This window comes from Anticarsia gemmatalis, chromosome 2 (assembly GCF_050436995.1).
Source record: "Anticarsia gemmatalis isolate Benzon Research Colony breed Stoneville strain chromosome 2, ilAntGemm2 primary, whole genome shotgun sequence".
NCBI lineage: Eukaryota > Metazoa > Arthropoda > Insecta > Lepidoptera > Erebidae > Anticarsia > Anticarsia gemmatalis.
Window position 1 is genome coordinate 7,293,518 of NC_134746.1, and position 19,388 is coordinate 7,312,905.

Below are 19,388 nucleotides of genomic sequence, written 5' to 3' on the forward strand. Positions count from 1 at the left end.
GAAAGTGAAGCACGTCTTAGGTTTCTCACACTCACGATTATTGGTAAAGCAATTGTAACTGACACTATGGAGTCAAGTTACGATACCAATAACAAACATAAATTACATTAATATTTAATAGTTATACATAACAGACATAATAACTTCTCAAAGCTTTTATTATTTAATGTTTTATTTTACGCATTAGTTTAACTAACTAGAAAAGAAAATAAATAAAATTATATCATTAATACTAAATCAGACTTTATTTCTTATTTAATTAATACAATCACTAATGAAAATACTAATTAGATATTACATTAATCATTATCAATCACAATTTATCACAAAAAATTATAATACATTTTTATACAACAGTGGTTCCCAACCAGTAGTCCGCGGACCACAATACGGTCCGACAATGATGTTAAAATTAAAAATTAGCAGGATGATTATAACACCTTTTTTTTAATATACTTACATAGTGGTCCCTGCTAACGAGGATAATATAAAAGTGGTCCCTGACTAAGAAAAGGTTGGGAACCCCTGCTGTACAAGCACAATTTATCTCAAAAATCTTCAAGCAACCTTCACTGGCTTGTCTGACTTACGTTGAAATAAACCCACAGTCTTATTATACCATGTGTAGAAAAAGGACTCGGTGCTAGATTTAGGGGTGACGTTTTCATCAACAGTCTGCAACTCTTTCACGATGTCCTGCACTAGGTGCGGCTCTGGACGGTACTTCCACCAGTCTGTTACTATAAAAACAGAGACATGAATTATGATTCGACTACATCAAGGACTTTGTAAATACTATAGATTGTGAATATTATTTATTGTGATAACCGATGAATATAGTAATATGTGTGACAGCTAATTTATAATTTATCAACGTTTGCACCTTTTTTGTGCCGTGAAAACTATTGTATTGTACTTAGTTCAAATATATTTCTGAAAAGTTATATATCAAAAGTAGGTACATTTTGAGCTAGAGTTACGACTTACGGATGAAAGTCAGATAGCATTAAGAGGAATTTCGATAGTTGTTTTTATACATTTACTCTCACTTTATCTATCGGTTGAATTATCTTACTTATCCATAAGCCGTAATAATAGAATCTCTAAATCTTACCACAGTAAGGTTCTTCATGTTTGGTGATCACAACGTATGTGCCGGGATATTGTTTCGTAGCTCTTATACCCATCTCTGGACATCGCGTATTATTTTCTTTGCAGTAATTTGAGTCTAGGCTCGCGTACAGACTGAAATACCAAAAACTTTTGAGAACAAACAACCGCTTTCCGGCAGTTAAATTTACGTGGTGGCATCTTCAGCAACTGGTTCCCGACCAAAATGTAGGAACATTTCGCGAATAATCTATTACTCCTCTAGTCGTTGATAATCCTGTAACGCTTTATTTTAAAACTTACCCAGCAACAGTTAGGTTCCATGGGGATCCCAAAAACTTGCAACTGCTATTATTCAGGGTCTCAGTGAAAAGGACATATGAACGCCCATGACTGCAGATAGCTTGAGCCAACACTAAAACATAAAACAACTTGAGGAGATACACCAAATTAAGTTTATTAGTATCTATAACTACTAACGTGGTAGGTTTAAATCGTTACCCAGAAAAATAAATCAGTTGATTTGTCACCACAGGACAAGGTCTGCTTAGTTAAGAATCAGATGACAGTGTTTAAAAAAATATCAAAGACACTTATTCTGATTATTTAACCTCTTAATGACTTACGGTAATAAGGTATTGCCATATTTTGCAGAACTGATAGATTGTAATGACATCCCGGCTGTCTCACACCACCGTTGGGATAGAAGTCGACGTGACCTGAACACCCAAAAACATCATTCAATAACAATTCCATTTAGCAGTAATTTAAGGCGTTAGTAGTAAACGCAGCTTGAAATTACTATTTTCTTCAATTTATTTATTTAATCTTATACACTATATATATGCTGTCATGTGAGCTTAGAATAGTAGGATATAATTACCAGAAGGATCTGAGTATCCGAATCCAACAGCATTTGTATGAATAACCTCAACGAAATCAGCGTCGGATGGATCTAATCTATCTTTTAAGTTCGTCGTCTTGAAGCATGGCCTGGCCGGATCTAAACCTGTAACAAAGTATGTTAATTTGAAGTTTGTTATAATATTTTTCGAAAAAAATCACTTTACAAAGATATAAGACGTGAACCCTTTTCGAAAGTGCATTAATATCCAATTGGTCAATTCATAAATAATTAATGACGTAGGTGGTAGTTGTCGAAGATTCATGATCTTTGTTTCGATGATTAGTCGGTCGTAGAGGTTTTCCGATTTAGTCAATTAATATGTTGAACTTTTATTTTACTTTAGTACCTGTAATTCTAGCCACGGTTCCCAGTTCCTGAGAAGCGAACGCCATGATTTGCGCACCCAGACTATGTCCGATGAAATGACAATTTTTATAATTAAGCCCGGCCAATTTCTTCAAACCCTGCATAAGACTGTGAAACAAGGGAACATTTTAGAACCAAATCCCAATATAAAAAACCACCATGTTAAATTTCAGCTCTACGTCTATGAAGCTAGTTTTTGCATTAAATGCTTACAGTCCCACAACTTAGCGAAGAGCCTTGTATGCAAGGTTCTCGGCTGCAAGAGTAACACTAAAATTCATAATATTTAAGAACATCGGGGACGTGGCCTGTTTGAATCAGCTACTTTATTTAAGAAATACACAGAATTATTCAAGCCAAGGGTCTCTACTAAGTTGCCGGACTATAGGGTATTCATACTTGGCTATAACTTTTCCGACGGTCCGTGTGCTAGCAACAGCTCGCCAATACTTGAAGGTGTTGCTGCCAGCGCTCCAATCGACTACAATCACATTGACATCCTCCTAAAATTACATAATACATAATAAATAAATAAATAACCCATTAATGTCCCACTGCTGGGCAAGGGTCTCCTCCCGTAATGAGGGAGGGTTTAGGCCTTGAGTCCACCACGCTGGCCAAGTGCGGGTTGGGGACTTTGCATGCCCTCAATAAATGTATTAGACGTGCAAGGTTTCCTCACGATGTTTTCCTTCACCGTTGGAGCATGTGATAATTATTTCTAATACACACATAACTTCGAAAAGTCATTGGTGTGTTGCCTCGGGTTCGAACCTGCGGCCACTTGCATGGGAGGTGTCAACTTATACCACTCGGCTATCACTGCTCTAATACATTTACATATTAAACTGATATAAATAAGTTAAAATAACTCCATAATAATCCATTGGATCTCCACCCGAGTATCAGGCCTTGCATGAAACAAACTCTTTTACTCAAAAACCCTTTTTTTTCGGTTTCGGTTTTCACCCTAATAGCTATATCTCTAAAACCTAAAAAATGTATATTAAAAGCTAAGCTAGTTAACTTCTACCTAAATAAAAAAAGTCGGTGAATTACTTCCAAAGTATACAAAAACATCCGCTTATGTGGAATTGTTTCACCTTGGAATCTTTGGATATCACATAAATAAAATTATTCTAACACTGTTTACTGAACAAAGTAGAATAAAGCACTTCCTTAACAATTTAATAGTAAGTAATAATACAATAGAGGTGTTTTTACGTACCAACTGCAGATATGAGTGTGCCAAGTTCTTGACCCAATCCACGTTGCCGTGACTCATGAACCCGTGAACTATAACCACCGTCTTCCTCCGTGCATCGAAATCGATCGATTGCAAACTAAATTGTGATCCTGGGGCAACCTACAAGAGTAATCGCATATGTATCTTTAATTGTGTTTTGTTTTAAACCTTTTATAGTTAGTTCCTTACAATTTACTGTACTTTGTCTCATGTAATACAATGAACTTGTTTGTCATTTAATTCGGCAAATATTATCCTATACCCAATTTTAATTTATTATGGTTACCTGTATATCTTTCTTTGTCCTCGAAGAGAAAATGAACGTTGTGTTAATAGCTTCGGATGAAGCTGGTTTCATATCAAAAGAAAAAATGTTCGACATGAATTTCACAAACTCTACATTCTTCCCGTAACATTGAACAAGCTGGTCGTCCACGTCACGCTTACTCTTCGTTTTCTACAAAAATGAAATTGATTTAGAAGTAATAGCCTCTGCCATCGATATGACTTTTTGACGGTTCAAAACTTAGGCAGCACACATAAATAATTTAACACCAGCCTTTACGGGAAAGAAAAGTACTTACTCATTGGGAAGTTGTCTCAGATATCCTTAAAACAATTAAAGGCTTGCAAAGTAATCTTTCATACAAGTAGTTACCCAAAATCTTAAAAAAATGTATACGTACCATCATCAGATCAAACTCATTCATAGCCTTTGGATTTTTCTCAAAATAATCCTTAATAATTTTCAAATCATCGGGGTTGATGTAATTTTCCACTATAAAACCAAATAATAGACATATAGTAAAATAAATTTCAGTAGGTTAGTAGTATTATGTTTCAAGTTATCTATACTAATGATAATGGAATTAAGCCTTTCATTCAATAATAATCAACCCGTGGGTGGATAAAATTAATTAGTGAAAGAAACATTAACATCGCGTTATAATATTTTTTTAGGTGCACATTCTACCACTAATCTATAAGTGAAGCTAGACTTAAAACAAGTTTTGTTCATAATAGAAGATAGGTGGCTAATATTGACAAAGATAAGTAAACAAGGCGAAACCTCCTTTAACAAAAAGCATTACGCGTCCGTATTTTATTTCCGTACGTCCTTGGATGCGACATATTACGAGCGCAGAGTTTCCAAGACGACGATTCAACATTTTCCTGACCTCGACCAAGTAACTCTGTGAAGTAGACTAAACATCGAATAAGAACAGTGTCTCGGAAAGTGGCTCCCAACAGGCCAGTGAGCCAGCTAGAGTAACACGCGATGTGCACAACTTTACCTATTAAATAGTACTTGCCGATAAAACCAACCGTCATGAAATGGAACCTAAGGACTATTCACTCCAAGTCTGATGTAAGTTTTTTGAGTCCAACTTATATTTCGACAGGATTTTCATAAATTTATGCCCTGATGGGATAAATAGTTGATAAGTGATTGATATTGTAATTCAATCCGTATTTTGCACCCTAATTCGAGTTTCCTGCCCTATTTTGCCCAAAACCACAATCCTGAACTCACTATCGGTTATAGAGTTTTACTGTGAAGGAACTGCAATACTAACATGCACAGAAACTATCTCTATTGACCCACGAAATCCCCGTATGGGGTAACATATTGTCTATTGCTTCTATCCTGCGCAAGTAATCTTATCTGCAACGTTGCAATTGCCTACCTGATCTATACTAATATTATAAAGCTGAAGAGTTTTTTGTTTGAACGCGCTAATCTCAGGAACTACAGGTCCGATTTGAAAAGTTCTTTCAGCGTTAGATAGCCCATTTATCGAGGAAGGCTATAGGCTATATATCATCACGCTACGACCAATAGGAGCAGACTACCATTAAAAAAAATACTAAAACGGGGAAAATTTTGACCCATTCTCTCTTATGTGACAAAAGCGAAGTTGCGAGAGTCAGCTAGTATAATATATCTATACTAATATTATAAAGCTGAAGAGTTTGTTTGTTTGTTTGTTTGAACGTGCTAATCTCGGCAACTCCTGGTCTGATTTGAAAAATTCTTTCAGTGTTAGATAGCCCATTTATCGAGGAAGGCTATAGGCTATATATCATCACGCTACGACCAATAGGAGCAAAGTACCAGTGAAAAATGTTACAAAAACGGGGAAAATTATGATTCTCTTATGTGACGCAAGCGAAGTTGCGCGGGTCAGCTAGTTTGAGATATTCAGCTGCGTCTCGTAAAATAAAAACCAATAAATATTAACTTACATTCAGCTGTAGGATCAATGTTTCTTCCATCGTTATCTTGAATACTTATAAAACTTAATATACAAGCTATCAATACGTAACGAAATCCCATTTTATACTATGCAATACTAATATAATATGTCTCAAAACAAACGAATACAATAAATAAAATGCTGTTTTGATCGCCACCCTGTCTGTATTAGCAATTAGTTATTAACTAAAGCTTCAGAATAAGCTGATCCTTTTATATATTAATGAAACACCACTACGTAATTCGATGAAAATAATTAATATACTTTACCTTAAATAATAGTTACCATAAGTACCCAGAAAATAATATAATAATAGCGTCACTCGGCTCCATTAATTAGGGAAATCCACACGAAACGTTAGCAAACAATTCCAAACTTAATTCAATAGAGGACGTCACGACAAAATGACGACTAATCCTATCCTTCTAATATATTGGGTATAAATGCGAAAGTGACTCTATGTTTATTACTCTTTGACGCTAAAACTACTCAATGGATCTAAATGAAATCATGCATGCAGATAGTTACAATCTTGATAAACACATCGGTTATTTTACCATGTAAAATGTTTATACCCAGACAAAGTCGCAGACTGCAGCTGCTAATAAAATCTGCGACTGCTGGCTAAGTATCTGCTTGTTACGGTTTCTCGGCTAAATAACCGGTTACGACACAATCTAGTAAGAAGACAATTGAAAATTCAGATCTTTCATAGGCTACATAAAAAAAGTAACGATCCTTAAGAAGCTGAAAGTTTGTACGCTAGTAACAACGTTGCGATGGTTCAAAATGGCCATAGGAGGTAAAGAATGAATGTACATATATCTAGGTCTCAGTGTTTATTGATTCATGTAGTACCTGACACAAGATCGCGCTATCTCCTTATAACTTGTCTAGGCCGAATTGGTTTATATGACGGTACATGGATACTATTTGCTGTTAGGGAAAATAAGCATCATGACATAATCTTATGCAAGACGGTCACATACTGTAACCACAAGGTACCTATATAAACTTTTCCCTATTTACTGTTAGTTGGCTAAAATAAATTAAGGAAAACGGAATTTAATTAAATGCTTTCCTATTCAAGTGAAACGTGTGTTTGATGCTATAAAAGGATACATCCCAACTTAAATCAGAATGGAAAAATCTAAAGGGATGACTCAGTGTGTACGTGTTCATTTCAAGCCTGATAACTGTCTTATATTAATTTTATTACTAGCTTATTATTCTCTTCTGTCTAGCCTTGTTAAAGATGAACCGCCTCTACCTAATTAAAATCTTAAATTAGGACTTATCTCTCTTTATCTGTCTTATTAGATTATTAATTATTCATATCCACATGTTAGGTGTTCATTATATTATGACGAATTTTTATATATCCATACTTATGATAATAAAAATGCGAAAGTCTGTTACTCAATCACGCCTAAACTACTGAACCAATCTGCATAAAATTTGGTATGGAGATATTTTGGTACCCGAGAAAGGACATAGGTTACTTTGACAATAACGCATTCCCATGGGAAAATTCAAGTGCCGGACGAAGTCGCGGGTAAAAGCTAGTAAATGATATTTGATGTAGCGGTATTTACAAACAACGTTTAACAAGAACAACCAAGTCGATTGAAATAACGCTCGAGCTTTGACTCGGGCCTAAAGCAAACAAATAAACATAATAAAGCTCGATTTTCCTGTTTCGTTACATTTATTTATCTTACTCTAGTAGCGCCATCTAGTGAGTCAATGGAGAACGTACCTACCTATCAATGCCTATCATATTATTATATTACTAGCTGACCCGCGCAACTTCGCTTGCGTCACATAAGAGAATCATAATTTTCTCCGTTTTTGTAACATTTTTCACTGGTACTCTGCTCCTATTAGTCGTAGCGTGATGATATATATAGCCTATAGCCTTCCTCGATAAATGGGAATGGGCTATCTAACACTGAAATAATTTTTCAAATCGGACCAGTATTTCCCGAGATTAGCGCGTTCAAACAAACAAACAAACTCTTTAGCTTTATAATATTAGTATAGATATAGATTAGTATAGATAGTATAGATTAGTATAGATTATTTTTAAAGCAAAATTTTTGTGTCAATTACTTTTGCCCTTATTCCAAGAATAAATGAATGTAGTTGACAATGAATACCTAGTAATGCGTTAAAAATACCTGACGACAGAAAAATCGAAAATACTCTATTTGTAGGTACCATGAACTAAAACTAAAATAACGTATGAACAAAGTTACCAAAAATTTAACCTAATTTAGAAAACCAAAAAAAACGCATAATCTCGGGAAATGAATAGGAGAAAAAACACTACAAACGTTAACGGACTCATTCGTATAAAAGAATAAAATATTATTTTTAACATTTCCCGCTATAAACCTCCAATAAGTTATCTACTAAAGTAGGTACCAACCATAGATTATACATTTATATAGTAGGTACCAACTTATATTTTTTATTACAAAGCTACGATAAATATTTTAATTTATTCTATCTCTTTCGTTCTTATACATTACTACGTGTGACATAATGAGATAACACTATAATAAAATACATGAAAGTTGCTAGACTCAATATAAAGCAAAAACTTTTACTAGTTTTGTTATTTTGATGTAATGTTTATTTTATTTTTAATGCTTTACTTAAGCTAATTGAAATAGAAACAGCTACTTAATATTCCTGTAACATTAAAAATTATTTTTGTTTATCGTTATGGTAGAAAACACTGAAATAATTTTAATATTGGTAGAAAATGTTGCAATGCCATTGGGCGTGCAACAAAACCGTTCAAACCAGTCCGTTCAAACTTCATACAGCCTTCAAAGTTCAAACGTATGGCCGTTTGAAATCTCCTTTGTGAATTTGTCAACAATCATCAAAAGTTTATTGTTAATCATCAATTTATTTGACTTGAATTTTATATTTTTAAGCTAGTTTAAAATGACGTCGATCAAAGAAGACGAAAAGAAAGAAATACCAGAAATTATTCACGATCCTCAAACTAACTGCACCTATCAAAGGCTACGATTTTTTGGAAAGGTAAGTTTTATTCAATTTCTATAATCACTGTGCTTAAATCAACTTATTTAGCGAATTACATGATATCATGAGGGATAGTTAGGTGTATTTTAAGTTTCAACCATCAATTTACAATTTAACGACAATTGCACCTGTTGCGTATTGTAAAACCAAACGTGTGCAACCGTTAGACATTAGGCCCTAGAATTAAGTTTTGTTGCTGTTTTTGTGACTGTCCTGGAACTATTTGTAAATGACTTGTTATTGATGGAAAACATCGCGTTTGTCGGTTACATTTTGAACCCTACCTAATGCTAAACAGGTGCATCAACAGAAAATGTTCTAAAACTCCTACTTGCATTAGCGTTTAGATCTGTTTACAGTGGTCCCAAGTGATAATATACCTTCACTTCGATAGAAAAGAACAATATAGATACTATAATTACAGTTAAACTAAACTTTAGTCTCCTCACATAAAACTTAAGTTACTAAGGTATCTTAGTTAAGAATGCTTGCAGAAATGCGATGTTTATATCTTATCATTTGATAATAATATGTTAATACTAAATTCAAATCAGTTTAATGTCTAACTGACTGCAGAAAAGTTTGAAACAGGTTCTTTAATGTAACTCTCTGTTATAAGACATAGGATTCACTCTTTTCTGTACTGATTAAGCCCAACTTTAAACTTTGTACAAGTACACACATTACTTTGAATTGGTGGCAATTAAAGCTGCTATTTTAAAGTTGTGAAAATAATTAACAAAGCCTCAACAGACAGAGAAGACACAGAACAGAGAGTCTCTCTGAACAGTTTCCTTAACAGCTAAGAGCCCAATTTGATTCTAATCTCTCTAAAAGTTAATGAAATCAAAATCTTCAATTGTTCAGAACACTAGCATAACTTATTCACAATAATTTTAGGGTGGATTTGCAAAATGCTACGAGATTCAAGACATATCCACCAACCAAGTATGGGCAGGCAAGATAGTGTCCAAGAAGCTGATGGTGAAGTCCAGTCAGAAGGAGAAGATGGCTCAGGAGATATCCATCCATCGGTCACTGCAGCACAAGCATGTGGTCGGCTTCCACAGCTTCTTTGAGGATTCACTCAATATCTATATTATTCTGGAACTGTGTAAAAGACGGGTGAGTATATACTTTATCAACTCTACAAGATTCTGTAATACTTCATAATAACTATTTCCTATTAAATACTAAATAAAAGTAACTTTAGTATAATTCATTCTCTACTTTTTAAGTTGTGGTGTAGCTAAAACAAACAGGGCATTGTTATGGCTAACTAAATTACTTTTAAGTGTCACTATGAGCCAATAGTCCAAAACAAAATTTCAAGTCATTACCATCAGTAATCATAATTCACAGTCAATGATGGAGTTGCACAAGCGTAGAAAAGCAATCACAGAACCAGAGACAAGGTTCTACATGCACCAGATTCTCCTTGGAGTGCAGTATTTGCATAGCAAGCGCATCATCCATAGAGATCTGAAGCTTGGCAACTTGTTCCTTGATGACGACCTCCATGTTAAGATTGGAGACTTTGGACTTGCTGCTAAAATTGAATATGAAGGTAAGATAACTATTAAGAACAAACTCAATTTATTAATATCAATGTCATCAATCTTCTATTTATAGATTTTGCATATTTAAATTCCATCTGTTACTTTTTTGTAAAGGTAAGTGGCCAAGTACCTATATTGTTTTGATTCTGAAAAATTAGATCTAGTTAACATGGCTGCTAATATTTAAAAGCATCTCTGTTCTATTCTTTCCTTAACAATGTTTTAAGGATTATATTTTTATGAATGTCTCATCAGCAATTGCCTTATGACATGTGTGGAAATTAGATAACTAATGCATGTCCTAAACCTGTGGTATATTTACAGGAGAAAGAAAACAGACATTGTGCGGCACACCGAACTACATCGCGCCCGAGATACTGACGAAGAAGGGGCATTCCTTCGAAGTGGACATCTGGAGCTTGGGCTGCATCATGTATACTCTGCTCGTTGGCAAGCCGCCGTTTGAGACCTCCACGCTCAAGGACACCTACAAGAGGATCAAGCAGTGTGAATATAGGTCAGTACTCTCTCTGAACCACTTTAGAAATATAAAATGACAATTCAAACAGGAATATTATGATGATGCCCTAGATTTTTACTGCGCCGACATTACATCGGCCCGTGTTACAATTTATTCGTCTCTATTTAAACTAAACTATCTCCAAACTTTAGCCTTCTCCTCAGTACAATAGCTAAAACATTCATTACAAAGGTTTGCAGTTGTTACAAGAAATTGAACAGCTTCTTTATATCTTTAATCATTGAAAGAAACTATCGTCATCATAAATTGAAGAGAGCTGTAATATATAACCAATGAGAAACAGTAACCTTAATTGTTTTTAAATGGGAAATTGTTGTTACTTTGCAAGTTGAAATCTCGACGACCATTCAAAACTGGACGGTTGGCGCCAACAAACAGGTTCCCAGCGAGATAACGGATCGCGCGACAACAATTCTTTTGAATTTTAGCATCCAAACTTAGATTTATTTTAAGAATGCTTCATGTTGAAACATGAAAACGTTAATTATGGATATTTTGTTGTTGGTACAGTTCTTAAAATTCATCACCATTGCAAAAAATCTCGACTTGGATAGATATCTCCTTTCGAGTATAATTAGTTTTTCTTGTGTTCAAAGCGCCAAAATCATGACACAATAATCTTGACAAACATTTAAAAGCCCTCGGGCATTCTAACATTCATGTAACATACATGAACGAATAAAATATTAAAAAAGATTCCATTGATATACTAATAATCTTCAGTAATACCTCCACTAAGCAATGTAAAGTAAGACCCAAGATTAACATCGTGCCTTTTATCGACCATTGAGAAGACAAACAACTAATGTTGAGGACTTAAGATACTACGAGAAATTAGGATGCTCCCTGTTAAACGTTCTTTTTGTGTGATTTTTTGGCGATCCTGGACTTGACAGCTACAAAGTCTTCCAAAAATAATGTAAAATAATTTGTATTGTTAAATAGCGAGGGGGTGTACCTAGCGATGAGCGTATGTTGCACGGGGCCGTGGCACTCGTTGGGTAGTCGGTACGCTCGCGCGTTGGTCGACGATAATACTGTCAATCAGCGCTACAGGTGGATACCACATGTTGTCATACTGCTTTGTGATGGTGGAAGCAACTCGTTACGTCTTTACGTCATTTATCTACGAATATTCATTCATTTCATAAGGCTGGCTCGTGTCGGCGGATTTTAAAGCTGATTTTATATTGTTGCCTAAGTTCCTATCTCCTACATACTCCTGATTACTGTTCTCTTCATGAACCGAGCATAACTTTTTGCTTCGGCACCGTAATTGGTGGAACTGTTATCATAAACACAAAACTTTTGCCTGTGCAAATTATGTGTGGAGTCTTAAGATTCGAATATAAAATCAGCTTCAACAATCGCCAGATTACGGCACAGCCTTCTGGGACCATAATGTGACCAAAGAGCTTGGTTAACTTACTTGTTTGACGTGTAACGCTATGTGTATGTTTGTCTTGTGATAACACATTACGTGGAACAAATAACATCGTCACAATCTGATGGATACAAACACAACAATGAGAAACAACCCATTCATTGACCTAATGATTATCTTAAGTATCTGTTTCTAATTACCTACTATTGATTTAACCAACCAGTTTATAACTCATATCTGTGTTTCCCAAAAAAGTATTAGTTGGGCAAGCTCATTAATGCGTCTATAACGTATTAGGATCCCGTCAACGCTGCGCAAGCCAGCGACTTCGATGATAGTACTGCAGCTACAGTCGAACCCGACGCGACGGCCGTCCGTCGACAAACTACTGCAACACGAGTTCTTCTCGTCGGGCATCATGCCGGCCGCTCTGCCAGTCTCGTGCCTCACCACCGCGCCTAGGACCGACCAGCTCGAAGGCATCGCGCTACACCGCAGACCGCTCAACGAAGTCAATACTAACGGTAACAATTTAAATATTTAGGTGTTCATAGTGACTGAAATTGTTTGAGTTTCGGTCCGCGGAATAACGTCGCTTGTTATACGTCTGTACTGAAGACTATTATTGAAGAATAGAATATTGATGTGACTATATAATTTGTATAGAGCACGTGGCGATGGCGGTGGACTCGCCAGTGAAGCGCGAGGCGATGCCCGCCGAGCCGCGCGCCGTCGAGCCTACGTCACACCGACAGAACCTCATCGCGCTGCGGGATCAACTCGCATCGCTGCTTGTTAGCAAGGTAACAACCACTAACACTAAAAATATATACATTTGTGAGATACATTTTATGTACCGAGAATACATGCTACGTAAAACCAGGATGTGGTCATTTTAGTTTACCAATTTCATATAACAACTAAATGTTTGTTGCAGCTGAAATGTCGCCCTGAGTGCTTGACTGACGAACTCAGTGACCCGGCAGCACAGCCACTGGTTTGGGTCGGCAAGTGGGTGGACTACAGCGACAAGTACGGGTTCGGCTACCAGCTGTGCGACGAGAGCGTCGGCGTTATGTTCAACGACACTACTAAACTTATTATGCTTGCTAATGGCCTGTGAGTATGCTGTTATTATATTTTGCATAAGGCATATTTTGTAAGTTATGAAGTTTTTTTCTCATTCTCTCTTTACTATATTCATGGAATCATCGAAATTGTAAAAGAGTATAATAAAATACGGTGGTTTGCAGGAACGTGCACTACATCAACCGGCAGGGCCAGGAGCAGTACATGACGATGCGTGACTACCCACAAGAGTTAGATAAGAAGATGAAACTGCTTACATACTTCAGAAGATACATGACTGAACATCTTATGAAAGCTGGTAATATATCTATCCTCTCTAAACCAATTCTTAAGCGTGATACTTTTTATAATATAATTTACATCAGTCAATGACGAAGTCTTGTTATTTTTACATATTGCATTTTTTGTTACGTATAGGTGCGTCAGTGCCGGTACGGGAGAGCGACGGTCTGTCTCGATTGCCGCATTTACACCAATGGTTCCGAACCACGCTAGCAGTCATAATGTACCTGACTAATGGAACATTACAGGTAAATACCTACATTACTTATGTAGCTGTTGATATGATGAACCATTGTTACTCTAAAATCTCAATTATTCAACATACTTTATGATTTTTCTATCTTGCAGATTAACTTCCAAGATCACACAAAGATAATTCTGTGTCCGCTCATGCAAGCGGTCACTTACATCGACGTGGAGAAGAACTTTAGAACATTCCGATTCAGTACGATCGAGGAGCATGGCTGTGATAAGAAACTCTACACCAACCTCACGTACGCGCTAGAGAAACTAAACAGTGTACTAGCCAACAAACTGTGCTAGTCGATACTCGCCCGCGGTACTCGTACATACATAATAATTAATAAAATGAATTTAATATTACCTATACTAAATAAGACAATCTCATCGGAGATACATGATCTGTATAGGGTTAGTACACTAGAGGTGATTCTGCGCCCATATTGTTTAATTTGTTAGTTTATTAGCAACATACATGATTTTGTTAAAGTATATTTCGTCTCAAAAATCAATTTCAGTACTCCTTTTTGTTTCTTGATAATTACTTTTATGTCCACCGATTTTTTCTCTTATTATTTATTTGGAAGTTTCATACATTTCACACAATTAGCATGTCGGTGACAGGTCAACCTACATGCGTGCGACCACACTCAAGTTCTAATTTGTTTAACAATTTTGTTCAAAATACGTACATTATAATATTACAAAGACAAGATTGTCTACTCTTCTGTCTGTTATCTTACTGATTTCGGAAGGTGTAGATTTTAGTGTATAATGTACTTTATTCTACTAGATTCCGTCTGTCCTGTTACCTTAGGTATACTTCATGAGATTTTGACTAAAAGTTGATAGGCACCTGGTTTCATTCGTGATTACGTTAGATAAGTTAAATTTTAGTTGCACATTCTCTTAACGTGTTTAGTTGATAGAGAGCACCATGACTGAGAGCTGCGGCGGTGCGAGCGGTTGCGTTTGGAGTTTTTTTATTTAGTTTTATAACTATATTTTTATAACTTGTTTCTGTGCTTCAGTAACATCGGATAAAAATGTGTTAGCTAATGCGCCATAGATTAAAACAAACACATAATAAACTTATGCTATTGATTTCTAAATTACATTTTCCCGCAGTCTGGAGATGTGAAGGGTCAGTATTATTACAAATTCGATGGTGGTGAAGCACTTCTGATTTGTAACTCGGAAGTTTGTCAGAGGTCTGTTACCTCGCCTGATTGTAATATAATAACATAACTATTTGACAATAAAGTTATTAGGAAAATAAAATTGGTTTTATTTGTATGTTATTTTTATTCACAATTCATTTTTAACTCATACATGTTAAATATCATTAAAAAGACTTGGAATTTTTGGTAATAATTATACACAAGACCTATTTCAAGTATAATATTCACACAGCCAATAATGTTGTGTCATTGAAAACTAGAGTAAATTAGATTTAACTACTCAAAAAGTAATAAATGTTTCATTGCTAACTTTGTAAAGTCAACTGGTTTTGGCAGGTATTAAAAATGCCATAGGCACTGGGAACATGCTACTTTTACAATAACTAATAATATAAGATGTTAGAACACTATTTTTTTTGTCAATGCACCCAACTAATTAAATGTCAAATGCAACCAAAATCTAGATAGACATCTTGAAAATAAAAGTTACTTTTTCAAATGGTATCACTTTCATTTTAAAGATGTTATAATAACTTAATAATTAAGACTACAGTTTATAAATAATTTAGATTATAATTCAGAATGTACAGGGTGTTGGTGTGGTAGTAATTCTCCAGGGTGAATGAAGAGACCCTCTTTGGCTTGCCAGTCAGTGTAAGCGCCATATTGTGAGCTGACACCTACAATTTCACCTTGACCGCTGATGGGACGGCCGAATGTGCGCCCTGAGCCTGCAAGGAACCTGCAAATAGAAACAAAAACGTTATTTTACATCATGTCCTATAATTCTTAAAGTAAACTTGTGTTAAAATCTTTACTGATTGGACATATACTATTATTGGTGTTAGGTGTAAGTATCTACAACTAAGTTGTTATCATAACTGATGCACAATATTGCCAATTGTCCACCTTTGGAAGCCCGTTTATTGACTAACTTCATTATTGAGTAAATAAGTACTATCCATATATTTTTGCAAGTTAACTAAGTGCAAGGTTATATCAAAACATTTATAAGCAACTTACGCTCCAGTATCAAGATGTCTAAACTTGACAGGTGTATCTCTCCTCCAGTAGTCGTTGTTACAGACTACAGCCCAGTGGTCACCACTGTCTCCCTCTCCGTCCTCATCACCATAGCATGACACCTCCTGGTTGCCCGACAATGGGGATGAGAAGTAATGTGAATGCAGGTTCTTCTTAGTAGCCACATGTTGCAGGCGAATATTTGTGTTGCATTTTATGGGTGCTCTGAAATTTTAATATAGATGTGATTATTTTGTTAAAGGTGTTTAATTGATATTATTTATGTAAGAATAAAGTAATTTATGACACAGTATTATCACTACACAATAGCCTGGCTTAATTAAGTCTATAATCTGTTCAGGGAAAAAAAAATTGATAATAAGACTACTAATCAATGTAATGCATATTATTCTCAAAAATCTTATGTCCTGTTTAATTAGGATCACAATAAATGTTTCCTTTACCAGTAAATTGCCTACATAAATAATCACAATACAATATTGTTTATACGCCCACAAAGAGGAAGAGACTTAGCGTTAAAAAAACAAAATTGTATATTACTTACCCTCTCTTACAAGATTCAGCCATTGGTGCCTTCACCATCCAGTGACTGTTGTAATCATCAGATACGTCGACAGCCGTGACTGACTGCTGGCCTGAACCTGAGCCGTACTTCACGTCGTGCGAGTGCAACCGCAATCTTAAGTCCGAGTTAATTAGCTTTAAAATACTACCGCATGTTACAAATTCTGCTTTAGATCCTGAAAAAGTTAATGATATTCACATTATCAACTCTCAAAAGTTACATTTAATTCATAATACCTAAATATTTAATCTGATTCTCGTATCATCCCATAGCAAAAGGCCACGTAATTTATTAGAGCCGATCGTACACGCTATATAAAAATCGCGAAGTAAATTAATAAATACAGTTGCCGTACCTTGTGAAGTTTGTGTTGACAATATAATTATGAAGAGCATTGATAAAATGCTTGTCAGAGCACCAGGAATCGTAGGAAAAGCCATAATTCCGGCAAAACCCTTTCACGTCCACAAATATGGTGTTCTGTTGGTATTCACTCACGATGACATTGACGGTCTGACAGCAGAAGAGATGTCGAAGTCTTTGAAGATTGTCATTGAATGACAGTTGTTGCCCTTAGTGATGGCCGCAGACGTATTTTTTAGTCGATCGTTAAAGTTATCCGTACATAGCCTGCAGAAAATATAACAAAGTTTGCCATAAAAAAAAACATATTCATTTCACTGTTCTGTTGTCAATTTTGTCAAAACATTGAGTCAGTCCAAAACTTGGTGAACGTGCCTAAAATTGTGCTGAAATCACGCGAAATAAGTTTCCCAACCATATGTTTTGCGATTAACACATCGTTTATTGTATTTTATAAGTTCTTAACTAATAAAAATGAACAACAGCGCATATACTCCAAATTCGGGAGTTACAGGTATGTATTCAAAATACAGTGAAGAAGCATTTTACTATCAGAAACTTATATAAAAAGAAAATAACTAATGGTAATCTTTTTCACGGCTCTAGCACCAATAGATCCAGGTTGGAATGACCCTCCGAAGCTTGCTTATAATCCTCAAACTACACCTAATCGCCCGAGGAATATTTTGAATAAACGAGTGGCCTTTCCTCTATCGAACACTGCAACAAGTCCTGTAGTAGTTCCTGCAGGGAACATGCCTCCAATGCCCGCAGTGTTTAGTCCTCCTCCACTGGTTCCTTTAGTTCCTAGTATAGAACAAGAAGAAATAGTGGACAGTGAGAACACATTAAAAGAAGTGAAAGGAATACTCTACGAACTGCTCGATACTAGCTCAGAGCTGGGCAACAAAGCCAACGACATTAGACGAAGGATAGATGTTATGGAGACCATGTGGTCAAGTGGCAAATTGAACAACAGTGTATATTTTCAGATGAGGAATTTGGCATATGGTAAGTCAATATTAGATTTTTTTGTAATTACTGTCTATGGTATATGATTTCTGGGCATACAATAAAAGATCTTTTTTGATGAAGGTATAAGCAACTTAATCAAAATTAATTTGCTTATAATTGTGTTTAATATTTTCAAAATAATACATGCTGCTTTCTAGTATACTACAATATTTCTGTAGCCTATACACAGAATTCAACAGTTAATTTAATTATTGTAACATCATTAGTGTGCTCCATCATTTGTGTATATAAATGGGTTTCTAGAACATTGTTACACAACATTCATTACTTTCCTCATTGCAATTACTAGTTACATAAATTAAGCACCTGACTTCTCTCATAACAATTACTTGAACAATGTTTATGTAAGCACTCTTCCAGAATACAGATAAAAAATATTTTTGTTGTTTCAGCTCTCCGAGACAGTAAACCAAGCAAAGCAGATGACATTCACAGAGCACTGATGATAGATCATGTTAGTGCAGTGGGTACTTGGATGCCAGGTATCAAGCAACTCATTCACCACTACATTGCTCGAACTGAACTGCTCTCTATCGACCAGGAGGAATGAAACTTAGCTGTCTTTGTTCAAATACTCTATCTGTGCTTTGTAATTAAAGGCCCAGTTCTGATGTTACAGATTAATTTCAATCTTATCTTTAAACTAATCAATTACAATATAATGGCTTTTGTACTGTCATGTATGTAAACCTAATTACCAGTAGTCTACATACACATAGAATAACTGGGAACAGTTGGGGTGTTTTGTAGAAATAGGTGTTAAAATATCCTGAAATGGCAATAATCTTAAAAACAATATTCAAGCTTCCTCTAGTCACTTCCTAAAACAAAATTTTCATAAGAATTGTACAATAGCTCCTTGTGTTTATGAAGTCTAAACAATTTTAGTACATTTGCAATCATGTGTTCAAAATATTGTCGTGTTTACCCATGTAGTTTGGGCAAGAGACATATAAAATGCTATAGAAAATATTATAACAGAGTATATTATTATATTTTTACAATTTGCATTATTATGTGCATTAGTATTTAATAAGGAAAGTATTGTGATGTTGTTTAGGTTTTAACCTTAAGTTTGCCATGTGAAAATATTCATGTACAAGTATATGCTGTGTTGTCATGTAAGAATATGTGAATAAAACATGAATTGTATTGCAT

At 35.3% G+C, this 19,388-nt stretch overlaps 4 protein-coding genes across 4 annotated transcripts; 2 read left to right on the forward strand and 2 right to left on the reverse strand.

Annotated features, from left to right (window-relative positions):
- Positions 1-242: 242 nt before the first annotated feature.
- Positions 243-6,030, reverse strand: LOC142978365 (pancreatic lipase-related protein 2-like). The gene is made up of 11 exons (XM_076122788.1): positions 5,877-6,030; positions 4,316-4,407; positions 3,916-4,086; positions 3,612-3,749; positions 2,783-2,886; positions 2,364-2,491; positions 1,994-2,119; positions 1,737-1,829; positions 1,414-1,525; positions 1,115-1,245; positions 243-740 (listed from the first exon to the last, which is right to left on the reverse strand). The coding sequence occupies exons 1-11, from the start codon at positions 5,965-5,967 to the stop codon at positions 559-561; spliced, it is 1,368 nt and encodes a 455-aa protein (XP_075978903.1). The 5' UTR covers positions 5,968-6,030; the 3' UTR covers positions 243-558.
- A 2,668-nt stretch (positions 6,031-8,698) lies between these two features.
- On the forward strand, positions 8,699-15,323 carry polo (Serine/threonine-protein kinase polo). Its single transcript, XM_076128723.1, has 10 exons — positions 8,699-8,944; positions 9,848-10,072; positions 10,310-10,514; positions 10,831-11,023; positions 12,729-12,955; positions 13,098-13,234; positions 13,369-13,550; positions 13,685-13,818; positions 13,938-14,050; positions 14,151-15,323. The coding sequence occupies exons 1-10, from the start codon at positions 8,846-8,848 to the stop codon at positions 14,343-14,345; spliced, it is 1,710 nt and encodes a 569-aa protein (XP_075984838.1). The 5' UTR covers positions 8,699-8,845; the 3' UTR covers positions 14,346-15,323.
- A 453-nt stretch (positions 15,324-15,776) lies between these two features.
- On the reverse strand, positions 15,777-17,372 carry LOC142982305 (stromal cell-derived factor 2). The gene is made up of 4 exons (XM_076128735.1): positions 17,188-17,372; positions 16,812-17,007; positions 16,247-16,471; positions 15,777-15,965 (listed from the first exon to the last, which is right to left on the reverse strand). Exons 1-4 carry the CDS (start codon positions 17,270-17,272, stop codon positions 15,794-15,796), a joined length of 678 nt encoding a protein of 225 aa, XP_075984850.1. The 5' UTR covers positions 17,273-17,372; the 3' UTR covers positions 15,777-15,793.
- A 150-nt stretch (positions 17,373-17,522) lies between these two features.
- Positions 17,523-19,387, forward strand: LOC142982313 (steroid receptor RNA activator 1). Its single transcript, XM_076128748.1, has 3 exons — positions 17,523-17,709; positions 17,802-18,206; positions 18,623-19,387. The coding sequence occupies exons 1-3, from the start codon at positions 17,670-17,672 to the stop codon at positions 18,778-18,780; spliced, it is 603 nt and encodes a 200-aa protein (XP_075984863.1). The 5' UTR covers positions 17,523-17,669; the 3' UTR covers positions 18,781-19,387.
- Position 19,388: the final 1 nt, after the last annotated feature.

Coding starts and splice junctions, on each gene's coding strand:
- LOC142978365 (XM_076122788.1), bottom strand. CDS start 5,967: ATGGGATTTCGTTACGTATTGATAGCTTGTATATTAAGTTTTATAAGT. Junction 3,750..3,915: donor GGACAAAGAAAGATATACAG/GTAACCATAATA, acceptor TTACTCTTGTAG/GTTGCCCCAGGATCACAATT. Junction 741..1,114: donor ACATGAAGAACCTTACTGTG/GTAAGATTTAGA, acceptor CTGTTTTTATAG/TAACAGACTGGTGGAAGTAC.
- polo (XM_076128723.1), top strand. CDS start 8,846: ATGACGTCGATCAAAGAAGACGAAAAGAAAGAAATACCAGAAATTATT. Junction 10,073..10,309: donor TGGAACTGTGTAAAAGACGG/GTGAGTATATAC, acceptor CATAATTCACAG/TCAATGATGGAGTTGCACAA. Junction 14,051..14,150: donor TGACTAATGGAACATTACAG/GTAAATACCTAC, acceptor TCTATCTTGCAG/ATTAACTTCCAAGATCACAC.
- LOC142982305 (XM_076128735.1), bottom strand. CDS start 17,272: ATGGCTTTTCCTACGATTCCTGGTGCTCTGACAAGCATTTTATCAATG. Junction 17,008..17,187: donor GTCAACACAAACTTCACAAG/GTACGGCAACTG, acceptor TAACTTTTTCAG/GATCTAAAGCAGAATTTGTA. Junction 15,966..16,246: donor AGACATCTTGATACTGGAGC/GTAAGTTGCTTA, acceptor TTCTATTTGCAG/GTTCCTTGCAGGCTCAGGGC.
- LOC142982313 (XM_076128748.1), top strand. CDS start 17,670: ATGAACAACAGCGCATATACTCCAAATTCGGGAGTTACAG. Junction 17,710..17,801: donor TCCAAATTCGGGAGTTACAG/GTATGTATTCAA, acceptor TCACGGCTCTAG/CACCAATAGATCCAGGTTGG. Junction 18,207..18,622: donor GATGAGGAATTTGGCATATG/GTAAGTCAATAT, acceptor TTGTTGTTTCAG/CTCTCCGAGACAGTAAACCA.